This window comes from Rhinichthys klamathensis, unplaced genomic scaffold (genome assembly GCF_029890125.1).
Source record: "Rhinichthys klamathensis goyatoka isolate OS25496 unplaced genomic scaffold, OSU_Roscu_1.1 h1tg000176l_1, whole genome shotgun sequence".
Taxonomy (NCBI): Eukaryota; Metazoa; Chordata; class Actinopteri; order Cypriniformes; family Leuciscidae; genus Rhinichthys; species Rhinichthys klamathensis.
In genome coordinates this window covers 9238754-9260981 of record NW_026606705.1, presented here as the reverse complement: position 1 = coordinate 9260981, position 22228 = coordinate 9238754, and the positions used below count along the sequence as shown (strand labels likewise).

Below are 22228 nucleotides of genomic sequence, written 5' to 3'. Positions count from 1 at the left end.
GAGCGTGACAGAACACAGAAAAAGAAAAACACTTCTAACTTCCATCTCTCTGAGCGGGGTCTCAGTGGAAGGCAAATTGATTGTCTCATCTGGTTGGAAAAAGTAGATCTCTGGAAAACTTGTCCTTAAGACTCCATTGACAAATGAGATATTGATTAGTTGTTTACAGTTTAGAGAGCACTGCCAAGATGGTGCATGACAGAGCTCATGGTGGTCCACACAATAACATATAACCATGCCCCAAACTCACACCATTGGTTGAGGCAATTGCTGTTTTTGGTCTAGTCAAGATGCCCAACCAAAAAGAGCAGAAGTTTTGAGAGTGCCACAGAGCCAGAAGCTGTGTCCCATATACAAAACTGTGCTATATCAGTGGTAGAAAGGTGCATTTTTCAAACCCATTTGTTTTTTAATTAACAAAATTTCCATGACCAGTAATAGCACAAACTGATTCCCTTCAAAAATTTGAGTTTAAATTCCTAACTGTTTTATTATCGCCTGACATTAGCTAGCTTGCTTAACACTAAGTGCCAGGATTCATTGCCACTACAGATAATTATGAAATGTCATTATGGGTGTGGGGCATATCCAATTATGGTGATTAACTTTTGATGGTGGGCTATGATCCTGACACATCAAGTGATGTATTAATTTACGGGTTACGGGTTTGAGGTTGGCACCACCTAGCATTAGCATCCATAGCTTTAAAAAACATATATAACCATAAATCTAACAACATTTAGTGGGGTTTATGCAAGAACAAGAAACAATTATTTTTGTGTTATTATAAATAAAACAAAAAACAGCTAATTTTAAACAGCAAAATTGTATACTTTTTTATATATTTTTTTGCAGTACTGAACAAACGTTGTGAGTGGTGTGTTTTCCACAAGCATTTTTGGCCAAATATGGCCACAAGTTCCGTCGTTCATTTTTATTAGCATAGTTCAATGAGTCTGTGTTTCCCAAAACCATGGTTACATTGAACATTTGCAAACAGCATCGCAAAGTTGTATGGTAGGAAGGAACGACAGCTAACCTGTGGTTAGAAGCATAGTTTCTTATTTGTATGGAAAGTGGACTTAATAAATCCTTATCTTGAGCAAAATAATTAAGCTGACATTCAGTACAATTTATATCTTTCATTTTGAATATATACAAATTTCATTTACTTCTTTTAGTTTGTCAAGAGATTTAAAGAGTGCGCATGTGTGAATGTGCTCTAGTAAGATGGAGCCTATGATTGAATCTGGAAAAAAGGTTTAGGATTAGTCCTCAGATGCCATGTCCGTAATTTATTACAATTATGCAACGCTATCTCACGACCAATTCGTACGAAATCGTACGAGCGAGTAAAAGGTGGCTAATTCGTACAAATTCGTATTATATCACTCGTCTGAATTTGTATGATTTGTCCAAACTCCAGTGACGGTAGGTTTAGGGGCGGGTTCAGGGGTAGTTCATTCGTACGATTTCATACGAATTGGGCAACTCGTAAAATATGTACGATTTAGCAAAAATCATATGAATTCGTACGAGTGAGGTCGTATGAATTTGTACGAATTAGCCACCTTGTAAAATTCGTACGAATTGCCATGAGATCGGGTTGCAAATATCTCCCATTAATTTGATCTCAAACAAATTAACTAAAAGAGGTTATTACTCCACCACTTGTGTGACATCATTAACCAATGTGGTTGAACGACAAATTTGCGACTGTACGGTTTTGGGAAGCAGTCTTGATTAGCTATCAAGAATCACGAATCGTAAAATGATAGATAGCCAGCGGGTTACGTGGTTGTACGGGAAACGCACCCCAGGATGGTTTGATGGTATTAGAGTGATTCTGGGCATTTTTAAAACTGGTCAGACTCGGAGACCGAGCCTGACAAGAAGACCAGTTAAACAGGACCTTAGGCTGTATGGGCTGATCTTCTCGGCAGGGAAACGTCCTCCATACCCAATGAGGAGATAAAAGGAAGTCAGGGGAATGGGGTCAGATTTAAGGAGTAGATTCTGATCTGGAAGCTCAGCACATTTTCAAGAAGAAGGATTGTGGCCTGATGCCGAAATGCAGGCGTATCACAGAACCCAGATCCGACAGAGAGGCTTAGCGAAGCATTACTCTAAATACATAAATAATGCTCTCTTCCCCTACAGCCGCATGCCACACTCATTTATTGTCTCAATAAAGCTTGTCTGTGGGTCTGAGCCCAGGTTATCAGTTACAGAACATCTTAACTGGGTCAAGACCATAGGGGCCTATGAGACCGGTTTCGGACCATTCTCCGTCTTCAGAAGATCAAGGGCAGGTGGGACAGAGGCAGAGCATGATGCCTAAAAGAGATCTTTAGAGGACTACGTGTGCAGCAGTACATTTATGCAATTTAGTATCTTTAAATTAAGTTGAGCAGCAACAGCAGTAAGATTCCAAGACACCTAAAGGATTATTCTTTTAATGAAAAAAGTTAAAAGACCATGTCATGTGTTTAAAGTGCTTTTTGTATTGGTATAATTGAAAATAAAACCAGTTTTGTTCAGTTTGACTAAAATCGAATAACATTCCACATTGAACATATTAAAATAAAAGATTTTGTTTAAATTTGACACATCAATGTTAATGTGCAGAACACATACTGACTGCAGAAGTAATTATGGGTTTTATTAAATTTTCTGGTGTTTTTTTGTTACATAACTAAAAAGATATGATGCATATTTTTTAAAGTAATTTGATTTTAGGTTAAACACTATAAAAAAATTATATTGACCTACATTAAGTAACATTTTGGCTTATGCCTTGGGAAAATATATTCATCAAGTAAAAAATGTATTATAAATAACTTTTGAATTAATGTTTTTGTCTTTGGAAAAGAAATATATTTTTCATTATTGTTAAATCAAAATTTAGAGTTTGAACCAAATTATAGATATAATTTGAGAAAGTGTGATATCTTTGCCTTTTTTTAAGCTGGTCCAAACAATCTTTTTTTACTTTTTTTTTTACAAACTATTATAAGGAATTATATTTTTAGTTGATTAGCTACATGGATGGATAGTTTATTACTGTAAGTTAGTATTTAAATTAGTTAAAAAACGTAGATTGGTCTATTTTACAGTCTTAAACATAATGGCTATGTTTATGCAACTGGGCTCCTCGTATTTCGAGGTTTCTATGGTCTCTTAATCCAAAATATAACATTTTAACATGTAGGCCTACTGTTTTTTTTTTTTTTTTTTGCTGTCCTGTGGTAAAAAGGAAATACTCTGATTGCTACTGGTTATTTTCAAATTCTTGTTTGTAATATTTTATTTTAACCATTTAAACCTATTAACCTATTAAAAATGAATATAGGCTAGTAACGAGGGAAAACATCCATCATCATTTAAATAATGTTGATAACAAGAATTGGGTTAGTTAGTTTCTTTAAGAATAGGCTGCAGTATGTGTGGGAGTTTGCTATGGTTTTGTCACAGATGAGTGTTAATGAACACAGACAGATAATGTGTAATTACTGATCTAAATGTTTTTGCAAAGGTAAATTTAAATCGTACAACTGATCTCTCAGCGCCTTCATTACAGACATATCAGGAAGTAATAAATCAGAGGAAATGTGTACTTCAGATCTGCACTCTGCAGTACAAGAGATGTGTGAATGTGTGCTGTTTACACCTCAGTAATGTGTGAATTGAGCTGTGAAATGTGCATGGACATGGGGTCAAGGGGTAGATTTAGAAATTCTCTCCCCATGGGGCAAGAAAAGAGAACACAGGAAGTCAAAAATGTACTCTAGAAAAATAGTGTCGCATTATGTGAAATCATATACCCGTTTATATGTTTACTGTGTATTTTTTTTTTATGCTGTTTTTAAAATGTGTAAAATTACTGTATAAAAAAATGAATGGGATCAGGGAGAAAAAGTAAATAAAAAAGTTAATAATTTTGTATAACCTCATGAATAGTGTACATTAAAGATCTCTGTCTACATATGTGGATGAATGGGTGCATATGTCGTTTTTCTCACTTTAATAAAACAGAAACTGTTTATGCCACAGGGAACTTCTGCAAACTAGACATTATTATACTTTCCTAGTTTCCTTTAATAATAACAGACTCCTTTAAAACAATTTTAGTGCTACCAAGCCCATAACAGGGATCATATAGCTCCACTGACATTACCGCAGGGTGTTGAATTACTACATGTAAATTGATCCAGGATATAGCTGTAAAGTAGTCAGCATCTTAAGGCAGATAAGCATTAGACTGCAATGCAGAAAAGAAAAGAAAAAACGCCACCAAAGAATCATTTAATGATATTTTTTTCCTTTTTTCTCTAAACATTCTTAAGACAAGATCAATTAAAAAACTGAAGAACTCCTCTTGTTTAAAAGAAACAGTACATTTCACAACCTTCATGAAATAACTTTTTAACAGAATTAAATATTCTGAAAACAAGTCTTAATATTTTAGAAAAAAATCCTCAAATAAATATATCTTGTTTTAAAATCACTATAGAATTATATATATATCAAGTCAAGTCAAGTCACCTATACCACAAGTTATATAGTGCTTTTTACAATGCAGATTGTTTCAAAGCAGCTTTACAGTGATAACAGGAAAATAATGCAACACAGTCTGTTTCTTCTGCACAGCAGATCTAGAAGAAAATAGTGTCATAGTCCAGCTTAAGTAAGTTCAGTGATGGTTCATTTCTATTGTAAAAAAGTTATTAATTTAGTTCAATTATCTATACAGCCACTCTGGGAAAACAGTGATGTCATCGTCCAGCTCAGTTCAGTTCTCATATAATGGTGTCAATGCAGGAAGATCAATAATATTGTTGAATATTAAATGTCCCCAACTAAGCAAGCCAAAGCCAAAGGCGTCAAAGGCAACAGTGACAAGGAACCAAAACTCCATCAGGTGACTGAATGTATATACAAATACGTGTTTACTGGTGCAAGGGTGGGCAAACCTATCACTTAAATGAGATCTCAGCAGTAGCAAACGAAAACGATCTAATCAATTCCCAACTGACAAAACAATTCTTGTCCGAGAAGCCGTTTCACTAGGCTAGTACATCACAATAGGGAAGAAAGACTATCGCAATTAAAGATATTAAGATATATTTGGAAAACAAGCCAAAAATATGAATTAAGGACATAACTTTTCACAGTGTGGCCTCACACTGGAGTCACTTTCCTTGCAGATACTATGGTTTGCACTGACAGACTTTTAAATGATTTCATTCCACGTGGCCCGTGTAGGGGTTGACATTTCCACTGTTGGCTCGGAGCTACTCCTGCTGCAAGGGGGAAATGTCAGCACGCATCTGTGAGTCCATGATATCACTCAGGGTGAGGTTTGCAGATGCCGGGCTGCATGCACCGGTCCGCACGGGCCCACGGCGGAACCAAACAGACAGACAGTCTCGGCAAACAGCGTCGTGCCAAATGCGCCTGCCAATTAGGGTTCAGCCTGGCATTTACCAAACAGCAGTGAGGATAAATACACTGTCCCCTCCAAACAGAACAAGGGTCTGTAAAAAATAACCAATTTTAGACCTGAGCAATAACTAGAGATCGGAATATCCAACCCGATCTCACGGCAATTCAAACGTAATTTACAAGGTGGCTAATTCGTACGAATTCATACGACCTCACACGTACGAATTCGTAAGATTTTTGCTAAATCGTACATATTTTACGAGGTGCCCAATTTGTATGAATTCGTATGAATTACCTACCCCTGACCCCGCCACTAAACCTACCAATCACTGGGGTTTGACAAATTATACAAATTCGTACGACTTGGTTGTGAGATAGTGTTGGAATATTAGAGACTTGCTGGGCTCTTTTTACTTGAGTCAGTAAGCAACCTACAACACCTAAATAACAGCAATCCCAAAAACAACCATCAGAACACTTTAGCAACTGCGAATTTTTACAAGCAAGACACTCAATTTTTCTTCTTAGCATTTTCTTAGATTCACAATAAGGTTCCATTAGTTTTACAACTACATTAGTTAACATGAACTAACAATGAAAAATATTTCGGTAACACTTTACAATAAGGTTCCATTAGTTAACATTAGTTAATGCATTAGTTAACATGTACTAACCATGAACAACATCTCTGTTCAGCATTAGTTAATATTTGTTAACGTTAACTCACACATATACTAATGCATCAATTTACGTTAACAGCACAATTAAGTTAACATTAGTTAATGCATTAGTTAACATGAACTAACCATGAACAATGCCAACACATTCTCATCCTTTGGCGTCATATAGGTGACGCCATATGATATTTCATCGAAATATTACGCACATGGCATCCTTTAGCGTCAATATAAAACGCACTGTTATGGGTAGGTTTAGGTCTGCGGTAGGGTTACGGTTATGACGCCTTAGGATCTGCGTCTCATATTGACGCTAAAGGATGCCATGTGCGTTGGATTTAGACGAGTGTCACCTGTATGACGCCTTGGGTTCTGCGTCTCATATTGACGCTAAAGGATGCCATGTGCGTAAGATTTCGACGAAATGTCCAAAGCGTCACATGTATGACGCCTTGGGATGAGAACGGGCTCACAATGCCTGCAAATAGCTTTAAGTTTAAGGTTAACTTACTGTACATATGTACATTAGTTTACGTAGCAGTTGACACACATAAGTATGAACATTTCTAACTCACCATGTTGTTTACCAACAAACCAATGCCTTATATGAAAGAGTGTTGATAAGGGACACAACAGTATTTTTACATTTAGGGTAACATGGTGAGTTAGAAATGTTCATACTTAGTGTGTGTCAACTGCAACGTAAACTAATGTAAATATGTACAGTAAGTTAACCTTACAAAACAGTAAAGCTATTTACAGGCATTGTTCATGGTTAGTTCATGTTAACTAATGCATTAACTAATGTTAATTAACCGGGCTATTAATGTGAATTGATGCATTAGTACATGTGTGAGTTAACGTTAACAAATATGAACTAATGCTGAACAGAGATGTTGTTCATGGTTAGTTCATGTTAACTAATGCATTAACTAATGTTAACTAATGGAACCTTATTGTAAAGTGTTACCAGGAAACCTTATTGCAAAGTGTTACCGTTATGTCTTTACTACCTTTCTGGGGCTTGAAAGTGGTAGTTGCGTAGCTGTCAATGGAGCTACAGAAAGCTCTCAGATTTAATAAAAAATATCTTCATTTGTGTTCCGAAGATGAACACATGTTTGGGTTTTGGGACGACATGAGGGTGAGTAATTAATGACAGAATTGTTGGGTGAACTAACCCATGAACCAGATCAGTATGTATAACCCAGTTTTATTATATTTTTATAACATATAATGTAGGGAAGGAGTTTTGTATATGGATTGTGAAAAGTAGTTTAAAGATGACAGACTTTTAAAGGCGTAGAAAAATATATGCCATGATGGAATTGGTGTCCAAAAGATTCAGGTTTGGCTGGTTAGCTCATGCTCATGGTAGTATATACCATTACTACCATTTGGACATAAGCTTTCAAAATCAGCCATATATTCTTCCCCCCGATGTACGAAATGTACAGTCTTCGCTTATGCCAGCTCATGGGTGTTCAGTTCTGCTGCCAAATTGTTTTAAGCCAGTCACCTGAGCTTAAATAGCATATGACTAATGACTCTAGAGCCATGGGAAAATGGAGAAAGATGCTATTAACAGCCAGATCGTGTAGTACAACATCTAGCAGGGGCTATCTGTGCTATGCTAACCAGTAAAAGTTGACCCCAAGGTTTGGACAAGGAAAAGAGAGATTAAGAGAAAAATAAAGAAAAAGCAATGACCCACAAATAGAGGATAGAGTGAGTTGAATGGCACGCCATATTGGAATGCCTGTGCAAAAATGAAGACACTAAATTTGCTTAAAAGGGTCTTTGAGCTGTCATTACTGCGCAGCGGTGCTGCTGCGAATCCTAATGCGTGAAAGAGGACAGAATGGGCACCTGGCCAGGGACATGGAGAACATGCGCATGCCTGTCACCAGAGCAAGGCCGAGGGACCCGAGATTGGACCAGACCACTGGAGCATGGAGGCACTGTGTCTTTGAATAAAACTACAAACCTGATACAGGGGCTGACGCACTGTTATTAATTATTAACCAGAAATTAAGTTATGAATTAGAAAAGTGTCATTCCCAAAAGAAATGTCATAAATACAGCACCATTTTATGAATTAATTTAGCATAAATTACATTTGAAAAGCCCTATATTGCCTATGGAAATCTATCACTACATTTGCACTCTGTACTGATGGATATGATGTGACAGTTTTCATAAATATACTTGCAAAGTTCCCAGAGGAAAATTGTATTGCTCCGACATTGCTTGTTTATAGCTCGGAGTTATTTTATAGCCTGGAGTTTTCATTTAAGTAGCAACATTTTCTCAAATGTTTCTCCTTATATAGAGTTCATAGTAAGATCTTTGACTTTTGATTGTTATCCTGGCAAAATATATTTTTTTTGTGCTTTTTTTTTTTCAAAAAGAAATTGTCAAAATCTCTTCTGAAACTCTAGAGGAGATATATGTGATTTTTTTATCTCTCTCTCTCTCTCTGGAGAAAGTCAGATCTTAAAGGATTAGTTCACTCCAGAATTAAAATGTCCAGATAATTTACTCACCCCCACGTCATCCAAGATATTCATGTCTTTCTTTCTTCAGTCGAAAACAAATTAAGGTTTTTGAGGAAAACATTCCAGGATTTTTCTCCATGTAGTGGACTTCGGGACAACGGGAACCAATGGGTTGAAGGTCAAAATTGCAGTTTCAATGCAGCTTCAAAGTGCTCTATATGATCCCAGCTGACGAATAAGGGTCTTATCTAGCCAAACTATCTGTCATTTTCAACAACAAAAAAATAATAATAATATACTTTTTAACCACAAATGCTCTTCTTGCACTAGCTCCAATGCACCACACATTACATAATCACGTTGAAAGGTCACGCATGACATAGGCAGAAGTTCCGACCTAGTGTTTACAAAGCGAACGTGCAAAGATTAAGTCAAACGCCCTTTAAATAAATAAATGGTAAAACAGCGATGTCAGACGATTTTGAAGAAAATGAGCAATACCCTACCTTTTCCATCCTACGTCAGGTTACCGCCTGACCTTTCCAACGTGATTATGTAATGTAAAGTCGTGAACGTGCAAGATGAGCATTTGTGGTTAAAAAGTATATATATATAGATATATATGTATATTTTTTTAATGACCGATCGTTTGGCTAGATAGACTTTTTCCTCGGCTGGGATCTGGGATCTGTTGAGCCCTTTGAAGCTGCATTGAAACTGCAATTTTGACCTTCAAACCGTTGGTTCCTGTTGAAGTCCACTATATGGAGAAAAATCCTAAAATGTTTTCCTCAAAAACCTTAATTTCTTTTCGACTGAAGAAAGAAAGACATGAACATCTTGGATGACAGGGGGGTGAGTAAATTATCAGGAAATTTTAATTCTCAAGTCAGAATCCTTTAATCCTTTTAGCAGAATTCTCTGAATATCTTCATTAATTCTCATACCTCAATCAGAACAATTGAGCTATTAAAGAAATGCCATGTTTGATTGTTCTTTCCAATGCATTAAAGCTTAATGTCATGAATCAAATTCCTAAACACCAGTCCTTTCAGATGGCAGCTCATCCATTTACTAACTAATTACTCACTAATTATTTTTACTGACTATTCTTAGACCAGATGGCTGTACCTATATTCCGCACATTTTAAAATGCAAAGATCTAGCTGAGCTCTTGCTTTCTTGTATATCTACTCTCTCCTGCCAGACCTTGCTTCTCTTCAGCATTAGATAAGATTTATTACCCAGGGTTCCTGGCTGTTGACGTGAGTGTGATAAAGCATTTCAACAAGATGAGTGTCCCAGTGTGGGTGTAATGATGTTATACCTTCTCTTATCGCCTCCAGATGAACTGTGCGTCTAGCCCCATCCCAGAGGCAGATTACATCCAGGTTGTTTTTATTTTATAACGTCGAGTTGTCCTTGAATCCTTCTACTCACACCTGGAGAGTGGTTACACACCGACGGAAACTGTCTGGAAGTTTGAACGGCCCCTTGTGGAAGTTGTGACCCTGCTTGAAATTGATTAAAATGTTGCAACAGCTCAAATTAAATGGCAACAGTAGCATGTCAGTGATATATGACATCAGATTATGGGCACTGTGATTACATGCACCGTGAAATGCGATGTTTCTTAAATGCTGTGAGTTTGAGCTGGCGTTCTTTCCTTTTATGTTCAGTTGGATTAATAATTGGTGGTAACGGGAAATCTCAATAAAATTTCCGGGCACCAAACACTCTAGGAGGGCATATTACTGTATTAAATTGATGGCACTGTTCCCTTTCAGTCGTTCACGTTCGACGTAGTCGACGTCGACTGAATGGGATCACGCACGGGAGCTAGTCATCTTCGAGTACTATTGAAACGAGATAATGGAATTGGCGTGCGTGATTTGCATCACACATTTGGTATAAATACGGAAGTGGATGCACGCACTAGTTGCCTTTCGCTTTGGAGCCGATTGTTTGATGTCTCTGAAGAGTGCTGTTATTTACAACGAGCGAGTCGGTGTTCTTCTGGAAGACTCTCCCAGTGCTGGTGGTTTCTACAGCGCGAGTGCAGGGGTGATCGCGAGCTTTGAGCTCTCAACTATTCGGCGACTTGATGGAGAACTGCGCCCAACAGTTCTCTGCCGCCAAGCGCAGACGGAGGCCATCCGGCACATCCTGCCCCAGCGGCCCGCCACCGGTGGCAGTTCCTCCGCCTGCTCGACACCGAGGGCGTTCCCCTGCCGCCGCTCCCGCTGGGCCTCCGCAGCAGCCTTCAGCCAGGCCTCAGCATGGAGCTGGCCGCAGTAGGGACGTCCAGTCCGCTCAAGGCGCTGCCAAGCCAGGTGGCAAGCGATAGCGAAAGCATTCCTGAGCGGGCCACTCAGGGATGGAGAATGATGCTCTTGGAGTTGGTCACCGATCCACTCCCTCCCCCCGGGTGAGGGCCGGGTGGAGTCTTCATTTGTGTGTGTGTCTGTTCCACCGCTGGCTCCCAAAAACGGAGCAAGCGGTACCCACACTTCAAAGAAAGAGCAAATTCCTCTGTTCCTGGGTCCCAAGAGGGCAAGTCTGGCAATGTGTAACCCTGTAAAGCCTTGCACCCCTCAGCCGCCTCTTGTTCGCCAGCACGGCAGCTGGGTGCGGTTCGAGGACCCAGTCATTCGCCTTCTCACGCATCCATGGCCGTCTCGTGGAGACAGGTAATTATTGTGCACCACATTCAGACCCTGCTTCGGACCGCCTTCGGGCTTGCTGCACCACCTCGCTGCACCAACTTGGGTACGTCTGTGGTCCCCTGGCCCAGTTCATGGAAGCCAAAAAGGCTTCCCAACCGGTCCAGATGGCCCCAAACTATACCATCAAACTCGACTTGCGATTCCTTTTCGCTCGGATTCCACCCAAGCTCAGTGATATTCATCACACCTAGGTGTTAAACAAATATGCTCCTAAAATGAGTTACTTTAGTCACACCTAAGTGTTGAGCAGTGCTCCTGTCTTGTGTGCGCACATCACAGTCTACTGGCAAAGGACGCGATGCAGCCGCTCCCTCCAGCCGATATGAAGGCCGGCTTCTATAAGCCTGTACTTCATTGTACCCTAGAGAGGTGGGTCACGACCTGAAGGACGCGATGCAGCCGCTCCCTCCAGCCGATTTGAAGGCCGGCTTCTATAAGCCTGTACTTCATTGTACCCTTGAGAGGTGGGTCACGACCATCTTGGTCCTGTGTTAATTGAGACGGGCCCTTTTTCGAAAGCCTCCATTCAATTTGTTACACAGAGATGCATTTCCAAATGCTCCGTCCCCAAGATTGGTCTGCAGCGTTCGAACTGACATGTACTTCAGATCTCTATCCTTCCGCACCACAGGCCATCCTGTGTTCATGCGTTCGAAAGGTGTGAAGTATCAGTACAAAGTCCTACCCTTCAAGTGCTCATAGCCAGTTGGGTCCTCAGGTCAACTGGGAAAGAGTAAACTCGTCCACGGGCTGAGGATCTCTTTTCTAGTTTGGAGATGGATTCGGTCCACCGCATCTCTGAAAAAGAGTGTGTGGATGGTTAGTACTGTATAGAAGTGATAAAGGGTCCCACTGAAACTCTTCAGACGCATCCGGTCGGCTTCCCCCATATGAAGACCGCTTCAGCAATGACTTCACGGCCGAGTCCTGAGGTGGCAGGATGTGGCTTCTGCAGCGTCCCTTTTATCCATTGATAGGGCACACTTCCCAGTGGTCCTGTGGAACAGCAGTGATTCCCTGGCTTAAGCCCTGTCCCATCTCCGCCTCAATAATGCGGGGGAGATCAGGAGGCTTAGGCACTGGAAGGTGGCAGCACTAGTGGCGATTTTAATGGTGATCCCATTCAGACGACGTGCCTGTTTCTCTCGGTTGTGTATGCAACCCTCGTTTTCTGAAGGAGGGAACGGAGACGGAGTCCCTTCGCCACTATTGGTGGACCACCGCTGACTCCGAGTTACGCTCGCTCCTCAGCGAAAAAGCAACTAGTGCGTGCATCCACTTCCGTATTTATACCCGTGCCGTGGGGGCGGAGTGTGTGATGCAAATCACGCACGCCCATTCCATTGGCTCGTTTCAATAGTACTCGATGATGACTGGCTCCCTCGCGTGATCCCATTCAGTCGATGTCAATCTCCGTTATCAACGTCCTCCCAAGTAATGTTGTAATTATGGCACTGACATCCAAGAACAGAGATTATGTTGTCTGCTGCTTTTTGTTTTGTTTTGTTTTGTACATGGACTATTAGCTAATAAATACTGCACAGAATACACTACATACTGCCTCCTATTTAAATAATAGTAAGCAAAAGAGTGTGCATTATGCAACAATAAAGTTTTAATAAGCAGTATGCTTGTTTATTGGAACATGACCTATATTACACGTGAGTGGTATCCAGTGGCATCCAGTCTCTTGTGGTTAGGGGTGTAACAATACCCTCATATCACGATTCGATAGATATCACAATACTAAACTCACGATACGATATTATTGTGATACTCCAAGACATATGGTAAAAGCTTAACAAAAAATTAACTGTTGATTAAAATGCAAAACTTGATATTACATTGTGGGTGTAAAACCAGCAGCCATATCACCCTGTAGCCCAAGACTGGTTGCCCACTGAAGCTAAGCAGGGCTGAGCCTGGTTAGTACCTGGATGGGAGACCTTCTGAGAAAACCAGGTTGCTGCTGGAAGAGGTGTTAGTGAGGCCAGCAGGGGGTGCTCACCCTGTGGTCTGTGTGGGTCCTAACGCCCCAGTATAGTGACGGGGACACTATACTGTCAATTGAGCACCGTCCTTCGGATGAGACGTTAAACCGAGGTCCTGACTCTCTGTGGTCACAAAAAATCCCAGGATGTCTTTCGAAAAGAGTAGGGGTGTAACCCCGGCATCCTGGCCAAATTTGCCCAGTGGCCTCTTAGACGGTGGGCCGAACGCGTTTTTCGTGTTGTTGATCGATCTCCATCGATAGAGTATACGCTTTTTTCATGTGCGATATTAAGTCATTATATGTAGTCAAATAAAATTTGTTGGCAATTCTGGTTTGATCATATATTTTCACAAACGTATGTTTTGATTGTCAATCTTCTTAGGCAAATCGCGGGACAGCTCTAGTAGCTGCGCCAATCGGATTGTAGTTTTTAACGTCATTAAAAATACTAACCAATCGCAGACGGCCAGGCTAGGACCCCGAAATGGGCGGGCGTGACATAGCGGCAATGTTATATTGTAGTAGGCCTATATTTATATATCTAACACAAATAAGACACTTTATCTTGGATATGGAGTGTTATGTGCATGTTACTAGCTGTACATCAACACTAACACCTTTTCACTAACAAGTTGGATCAAGTTTGTACAATGTTCTTTAGAGTGGGTGAATTTAAATACAAAAGAAAGCCAAATCGCCCAAAAAGCTGTGGAAAAATAAGAAATCACAGAAGGCCACATTCCAGATGTGCCAATTCATGTTGGCTACCATAGAAAATTATACATGCAGTATGCTAACAAAAGAAATATTGAGAGAGCCAGCAAGAGGAAAGAAAAGACAGTACAGGAAGTTGAAGGGTTGTTAGGCAGCTTTATTGTGGTTAAGTGTAGTTGTTTGACCTCATACGTTTGGATAAATCATGGTATAAATGCTTAGGATCCTTTTTAACCCCAAACATAAATTATTGATATTTACATCTCAGAAATAGTGAAAAAACAAACAGATATAATTATATAATGTAATAACATATATATTAAGTTAATTATTATATATTTAGTCTTATAAAAGTTAAATATCTATTATCTTAGCATGACTACCTTTATAACTAAATGACAATTCAACTATTTGGTCAAGCAGGTTTTAGTAGTATATGGCAGTAATATATATAATGGTAGGACATTTAACATTATTAACAACAATAAATAGATCTCTCTGAAACTATGCGCACAAAAAATAAACCCTGCCCATGTAAACCCTGCCAGGCCAGACCATGAATCTATTAAGAGAAAGGCTTCTATAGACACAGCGACATATTGTCCATACTAGACATCTAGTGGACACATTTTTCAACATATAGCGACTGAAATGTGCTCCATCAATCAGATGAGCAAAACAGTAAAAGGGGTTTTATGATGAACCCTGAAAAACAAAGGGCATTTTCATTGTTTCAGCAGAATAGATGTGTCAGGGCTTAGTCCGATCAGGTCAAGAAGATGTCTCGCAGGGCTGAGGATCTGGGATTACCTGGGGAAACAGATTAGCAGAGTTGTAAACGGTGTAGTAAAATTATTGGTTCACGGTCTAATAAATGAGGATTTACATTTATGAGGCACTTTAAAAAAAGAATTTAAAAAAAAAGTGTAAGATGAGCCCAGATTAAAATGCATACAGTAATCACACATTGGGCCCTATTTTAACAATCTGAAACGCAAGTGTCAAAGCACAAAGCGCAAGCAACTTTGTGGGCGGATCCCGGCGCTGTTGCTATTTTCCCGGTGGGATAAATGACTCTTGCGCCTGGCGCAAATCTAAAAGGGGTTGGTCTGAAGTAGCTTCATTATTCATAGGTGTGGTTTGGGTGTAACGGGAGCAAACCAATAAGAGTGTCATCTCACATTCCCTTTAAGAGCATGATGAACGAGGTGCGCTTGTTCCATGGCGCAAAACTATTATAACGGCGCATTTACCAGGCGCGCTTCAGAATCGGTTCACAGCCAAGGAGATCGATGTTCTCGTCAGGGCCGTAAAAGAAAGAGAAGTGACATTGGGGACGGGACAAACCCACCCAAATTAGCTTCAGTTAAACATGCATATAATAATCGGGGTAAATGTGTAAGCTTATATGCCTATTTTTCAAATTGTCATGGACACAACAATGATTTTCCTCGTGTTTTAATATTTTTCCTTATAATAATATATCATTTGCAAAAAGTAAAATGCATCTGTGTAGATGAGAGCATCATCTACAGTGTATGCGCGTTGTTCAGACTCTGTATTATGGTCAAGCATGCGCGCTTAAAATAGCATCTGAATGTACGCGCAACGCGCCACTGACTTTAGACTAGGTTTTTTCTGGTCAGTGGCGCAATTGTTTTCTGGAACTGCAAAATAGCACTAGGGAAAGTTTGCGCCGGAACACGCCTCCTCTTTGTGCTGAACCGCCCCGGGGAGCGCAAGTGTATTTCTTAGTTAACCGACGTGTGTCTGTGGAGGGAAAAGTCCGCTTTGCGCGGGTGCAAAATAGGAATGATACATGTGTCAGTGTACAAAGTCATTTGCGCCGGGTGCAAGATAGAGCCCCTTGTGTCAATTTGAATAATAAAAGCATACCATTAGGGCTCGGCAGTAAATTGAAGTGGTTATCCAACTCGGTATCAGCTTGTAGTTGCTGAAACTGAAAATAAGGTTGACATTTTTAGAAAATGTATGTCATGACTCATGAGTAATTAAAACACTAAACAAAAGGGGGAAAAAGCTTTATTTATAGCAAACAATTATATGTCGTTTGTTTTATTTGACAATTTAAAGAATTTGAATCTCAAGTGTTATCTGCTAACAAGTTGGAAGCATTACTACTACAATCCCTGCAGTCATCACATTTTTCTGTTTTTCCCTTATCTTTTCTAGACAGAGATTAAAGTGGAAAAGATAACATTTATCATATAAGTTTACATCTACTAGCTACATCACCTAATAGCTAGTCATGGAAGAGATAACATGTAGCTAGTCATGGAAGAGATAACATGTAACGTTATTAGCTAGCTACATATGATTACATCAACTACACACAACCTAACGTTACTATAGATAGACCTTCAACGGGACAAGCTGGATTCCACCATATCTTTATGTACACAATAATAATCTTTTACATTGTAATCCTTTTATTTTAAATATTTGGCATGTTTGTGCATGTCCCTGTGTGTGTAATAAGCAGAGTGTGTGTTTAATAAGCAGAGTGTGTGTGTAATAAGCAGTGTGTGTGTGTAATAAGCATAGTGTAATAAGCAGAGTGTGTGTGTGTAATAAGCAGTGTGTGTGTAATAAGCATAGTGTAATAAGCAGTGTGTGTGTAATAAGCAGAGTGTGTGTGTAATTAGCATAGTGTAATAAGCAGAGTGTGTGTAATAAGCAGAGTGTGTGTGTAATAAGCAGAGTGTGTGTGTGTAATTAGCAGAGTGTAATAAGCAGAGTGTGTAATAAGCAGAGTCTTTGATTAGAGAGATTACTCTGTCTAGTAATCCTCGTCTTTCATATCCTAATTTATGGCGCTACTGTACAGCCTGATAGAATAACTCTGTTTACGTTTTCTTCTCTGTGATCTGTATGTCATTTCTAACCAGTGTAACGTTAACGTTACCTGTAAATACAAACATTATCCGGAATAACCTATTATGTTAACGGTTTACAGAGTTCATGCACTAAGCTAACGTTATAAGACAGGTATAAACAGCAGTATTTACCTGAGCCATTACACCTGGAATCTTGGATGCCGCTGTTAATATTTCTCGTCTTCGGATAGGATTCCTGCTGGAAAATGTTTGATTGTGTAGATTTCATTAGAGAAGATTTTATGGTGTGAACTCATGGATCTAGCTAGCTAGAGAACGCATGTGCTACGCTACAGTCGTGGTAATGGTACTATATTTTGAACGAATACTATTGGCAGACGTTAGTCACGTGACGATAGAATTCGTTTTTGATTGGTTAGATGTATAGTACTCCCTCGCGTGTGCCTCATCCGTTTATTAAACGTAAATTTAGTTTTCAAAAAAATATGATCGACTTGACACTGCCAACAAACGGATACGTGTTCATAAAAAAATTATTTAGTTTATGTGAAAAAAGCAGCTACTCTATCCTCGAGGATCTATCATTTCAAAAACTAAAGCAGATAGCAGCGTTCGGCCCCCCGTCTATCTGTCCATCATGGCCTCCTAATCATCCCCATATATATATATATACCAATTGGCTTGATCACTCTGTCTCCTCTCCACCAGTAAGCTGGTGTGTGGTGGGCGTTCTGGCGCACTATGGCTGCCGTCGCATCATCCAGGTGGATGCTGCACATTGGTGGTGGTTGAGGAGATTCCCCCTTCTATGTGAAGCGCTTTGAGTGTCCAGAAAAGCGCTATCTAAATGTGATGAATTATTATTATTATTATTATTAAAAGAATAGGCTTGGACTTGGTGGGGGTAACCCAATGCACAGGACAATAGTGACACCAGAATTAAAAAGATCATGATTCTAAAGCTAAAAAAAACTGAATTATTTTAGACGAATATGCTTGCAGTCTGTCACTGACATATATTTAAAATAATGTAGGCCATTTTTTTACTGGTGACATCAGACATTTGGCATTATCAGGACCCACAAATATTCCCCCATTGCATTATTATACATTATAGTAGTTTAATGTAGTACTGATACTAAAACTCCGTAAACTTGAATTTTTTTACACACAGTAATTTTAATTTTGGGTGAACTATACACAATACATATTGTCACTATCCATGATACATATTGTTGCATTTTTGTATTGCGATATATTGTGACACGATATTGTCACACCACTACTTGTTGTATCTTGGAAATAAATACAGTTATTTTCCACTGTTAGACTTTCTGTACAAGTGTGAACTTAACAGTTTTAATTAATGATCAAATAATGAAAGACATTACACGATATATACATGATAGATAACATCAGTGGTAGTTAATTTGTCTCACTAAAAATAAAAGGTGAAGTCCAGCTCACAGTACAGTACCATACAGGTTGTGAACCCTTTGAAAATATCTGAATTTCTGCATCGATTATTCATAAAATGCGTTCTGATCTTAATTTACTCACGATTATAGACAAACACGATCTGACGTAACAAATAATGCACAAACAGTATTATTTTCAAATTTTTATTGAATAAATAATCATTCACAGTGCAGGTTGGAGAAAGTAAGGGAACCAACTCTAGAAACCTGTAGATCCTCCATTAGCACCAAAACTTCCACCAAATGTTTTCTGTAGCTTCTCTTGTCAATTTTGGACCATCCCTCCCCACAAATCGGTCACAGTTCATCAATATTTCTGGGTTGTCTTGTTAGCACAGTCCTCTTTGGGTTATGCCACAGCATCTCAATTGGCTTCAGCCACTTTTCAGTCATTCTTTAGTTTAGTACTTTCCTAATGTTCTCCTGAAAAAAAAATTGATAATCCTTTGAATTCAATGTTCCTTCAATGTCTGTGAAGTGTCCAGACCCTGAGGCAGCATAGTAGCTCTAAACCATGATACTTCCATGCTTCACAGTTGAGAAGAGATTTTTTTGGTGTTGTTGTGCATGCAGTGCCCATTTTTTTGCCAATAAGTTCAACTTTTGTCTCAGATGTCCAAACAAGATTTGCAGGAGTGTTATAGAACACCCAGGTTTTCATGGACAAACATGAGACATGCCTCAATATTTTTTGGCAGCAGTTCTTTCATGAACACCATTTTTGTTCAGTAAAGACTTTCACAGAGTTTTCTGGATGTCTTTTTCTGTCATCCTATGGTTCTTTCCCACCTCTTTCAAGGTTGTACGTTGTGTTCTTAGAGTGATGTTTGCAGGATGCCTGCTCCTAGGGAGAGTAGTAAAAAAAATTGAATTGGTATTTAAAATGGGTATTTTAAAGTTGATTGATTAACAGGTATTTAGCAATTATTTCATAGCCTTTACCTGCTTTGTGCAATGTGTTTTTAAGGTCATGTGAATGCCTTTGGATATGAGGCATGGTTCACACTAACCAGTCTTTGAGTAGAACAGAATTGTCAGTGTGTGCCTTGATCTTAAAGGTAGGGCATCTGTGCAGCCCTTACTTCCAATCTCATTTTCTTAACGGAGTCCAATTAGCTTTTGGATAACCACAATTTGGGAGTTGGGAGTTAAAAAAAAAAAGGTATATAAGTGTGGTTAAGATCAGACTACATGTTATGAGTAATCAGTGCAGAATTCTAGGGATCACAAAAATATTCTTGCAACTGTGTTTTACCCCCACCCCCTCTAAAATATGGATACACTTTATTTTAGAATGACACTGTCAACAATGTAACTACACAAACACTACACATTTACTGAGTGATATTATTTAACATGTAGGTTATGATTAGGGTTAGTTTGCTTGTAATTACGCATAATTTACTGTTACATGTAAAGTCACATTCATGTTACAATAAAGTGTTACCTAAAATCTCAGCCCCTCTAAAGACATCAAACCCAAACACTCAAAATGGATGTCAGGCAAAGAGTACCTCAAATTCTTCTGATTGGCTGAAAAATAGCATCCAACTCTCGATTGTTCTTTTGAAGTATGATTTCATTCATCACACTGGAGGTTTGAGCACATTGCATTGTGGGATAAAGGTCAAGCTCTAAAAGCTAAAGGCCCCATTTATTGTAATTGTATGGAAAAGAGTGACCTGTGCATTATTCAAAGTTTCTTCTTTTGTGATCCATGAAAATTCTGAAAAAAGAAAGTCATGCTTTAAATGGCATCATGCTGCATTTCTGAATCATTGTATGTGTTTTTGCCATGACTCATGCAAATCGCTTTTGTTTGCTGTTTTGGTTGCTTGTTAGTCTAATGTACTGTGTAGATGTGTAAAATGATAATTCGGCAATTCATAGCTAGATTTGAACATCACCGAAGCAAACGTTTTAAGCTGCTCAGCTGTCTTGATTACTGCCGCATTGAATTCCTCCATTAAACCTACAATTAGGCCTGATTGCGCCACCTTTTGTCTCCCCGTGGCATCTGAAATTTGCAAAAGAGTCTTCAATGGCAAAAATGCAAATCAGCAGGTAATTATCCTGTGCTCTGATTACTCTAGTTCTCTTCCTGCCTCTAAATATTGCTCTCAAAAATGCATTATGGCAAGAGCCATATAAGAATAAATATTGTAAAACACAACAGAAAAATATCCGTTAATGCAGCCTTGACAGATGTGATTTCATCTTTCAGGAAATGGATCAGACATTTTGAATTGTATGAAGATAACTATCTGTAGTGGAGGGCAATTACGTTTGGGTATGCACATGATGTAATGTTATGATGTTCTGTCAATTAAACGGAACAGAGGACAACAACTTGACTGAATTAATTATCTTCCATCTTTAAAGCTGCAGAAAGAAAAAAATAATGTTTCTAATATATGACTATTCACGGGAAGAAATGAGCATATGTTCAAGCCCAGCTATTTTGAAGGAAGATCGAGATTTACACATGTACACTAATACTTTGCTAATACTCAAAATAAATATATCATTTCTGAAATTACAGTATATATAAGTATTATATAACTAATATATTATTTATAATTTCAGGATCTAAAAGATATCAGGCATGACATTTCATATCCAACTATTTCATAAACATACTGTTTTTATTAATATATTTCCTGAAACCTTACATGTTTTGCTTCGGATCTAAAGTAAATTATACATGGCCATTGTTATAGTTATGTTATGTAAACCTTTTTGCATACATAACATACATGTTGGGCATGTGAAGTTTGAAATATAAGTTTCTAAAGCAATGGCTGTATGATTGTACTGTCTAAATAAATAAGCTCTGTATTGTCCTGTGAAACAGGAACCACTGTCTCTCCCAAGGGACTAATGCTAATGCATGTTAAAGTGACCTAATTTTATATAAAAGTGATTGTCCATGATGAACCTCAAATACATCTACTCGAGAAATCTGTGATGAACCTAATTTCTTTAAACTAATGACCATCCTTTCGAATTAAACTAATTTTCCTTTCTCATGCTCATGTAGCACAAGATGCTTCCATAGGGGGATGTCTCATTTTATATCATCCACAACACTAGTGTGTTACTCTTTTATACTTGACTAGCAGGGACAGCTAGGGTTGAAAAGTGAAATCTTTTGACACATGCTTGAAGCTAAATAACTAAAAGTGAATCAAAAGTGACGCATTCAGTCTGAAAGGTTCAGATATTTTACCATATATTTGGTGTTGTGTGATTACCAAGCATTGTGATTTATATTGGATATATGAAGTCAGTTAGCCCTTGGATTGGCTTGACATGGATATGTTCCACTATACTGTTTATCAAACAGAAAGTGTCACAATACTTTTTCTAACCTCACAAACAGTATTTTGTTTTCTTGAAACATGTGCTTTATTTCAAATAAATTACAGTGGGTTTCTTATTTTGTCATCTAATACAAAGACATTCATACATTGTCCAGAAGCTTTGGGGGGGGGGGGGGGGGGGTTATTGTTGTGTTTGTGCTTGACTTCCTAATCATATCATCTTAACCTTTTCTCTGGTCTTGATCCACAGCTCGTATTGTGAAGACCAGGCAGTGGTGTGAGATGGTCCCCTGTCTAGAGGATGAAGGCTGTGACCTGTTAGTAAATAAATCAGGCTGGACTTGTACACAGCCCAGCGGCAGAGTGAAAACTACAACGGTGAGACTTGTATATTCTCATAACCACTGCTCTTAAAATGACATGAAACTATGTTCGCAACTCTCAATTCCATAATGTCACATAGGCCTACAGTATTTTAGAGTGAAATGGGATGTTCAATGAGAGAGAGAGAGATAA

General features: G+C 38.8%; 1 protein-coding gene across 2 annotated transcripts in view; it reads left to right on the top strand.

Annotated features, from left to right (window-relative positions):
• tafa5a (TAFA chemokine like family member 5a) overlaps positions 1 to 22228 on the top strand; it is a 166516-nt gene that overhangs the window by 128285 nt on the left and 16003 nt on the right. For both annotated transcript variants that reach the window (XM_056260381.1, XM_056260382.1), the window contains exon 3: positions 21963 to 22090. In XM_056260381.1, the coding sequence (XP_056116356.1) occupies positions 21963 to 22090 (128 nt within the window). The remainder of the gene's footprint in view (positions 1 to 21962; positions 22091 to 22228) is intronic.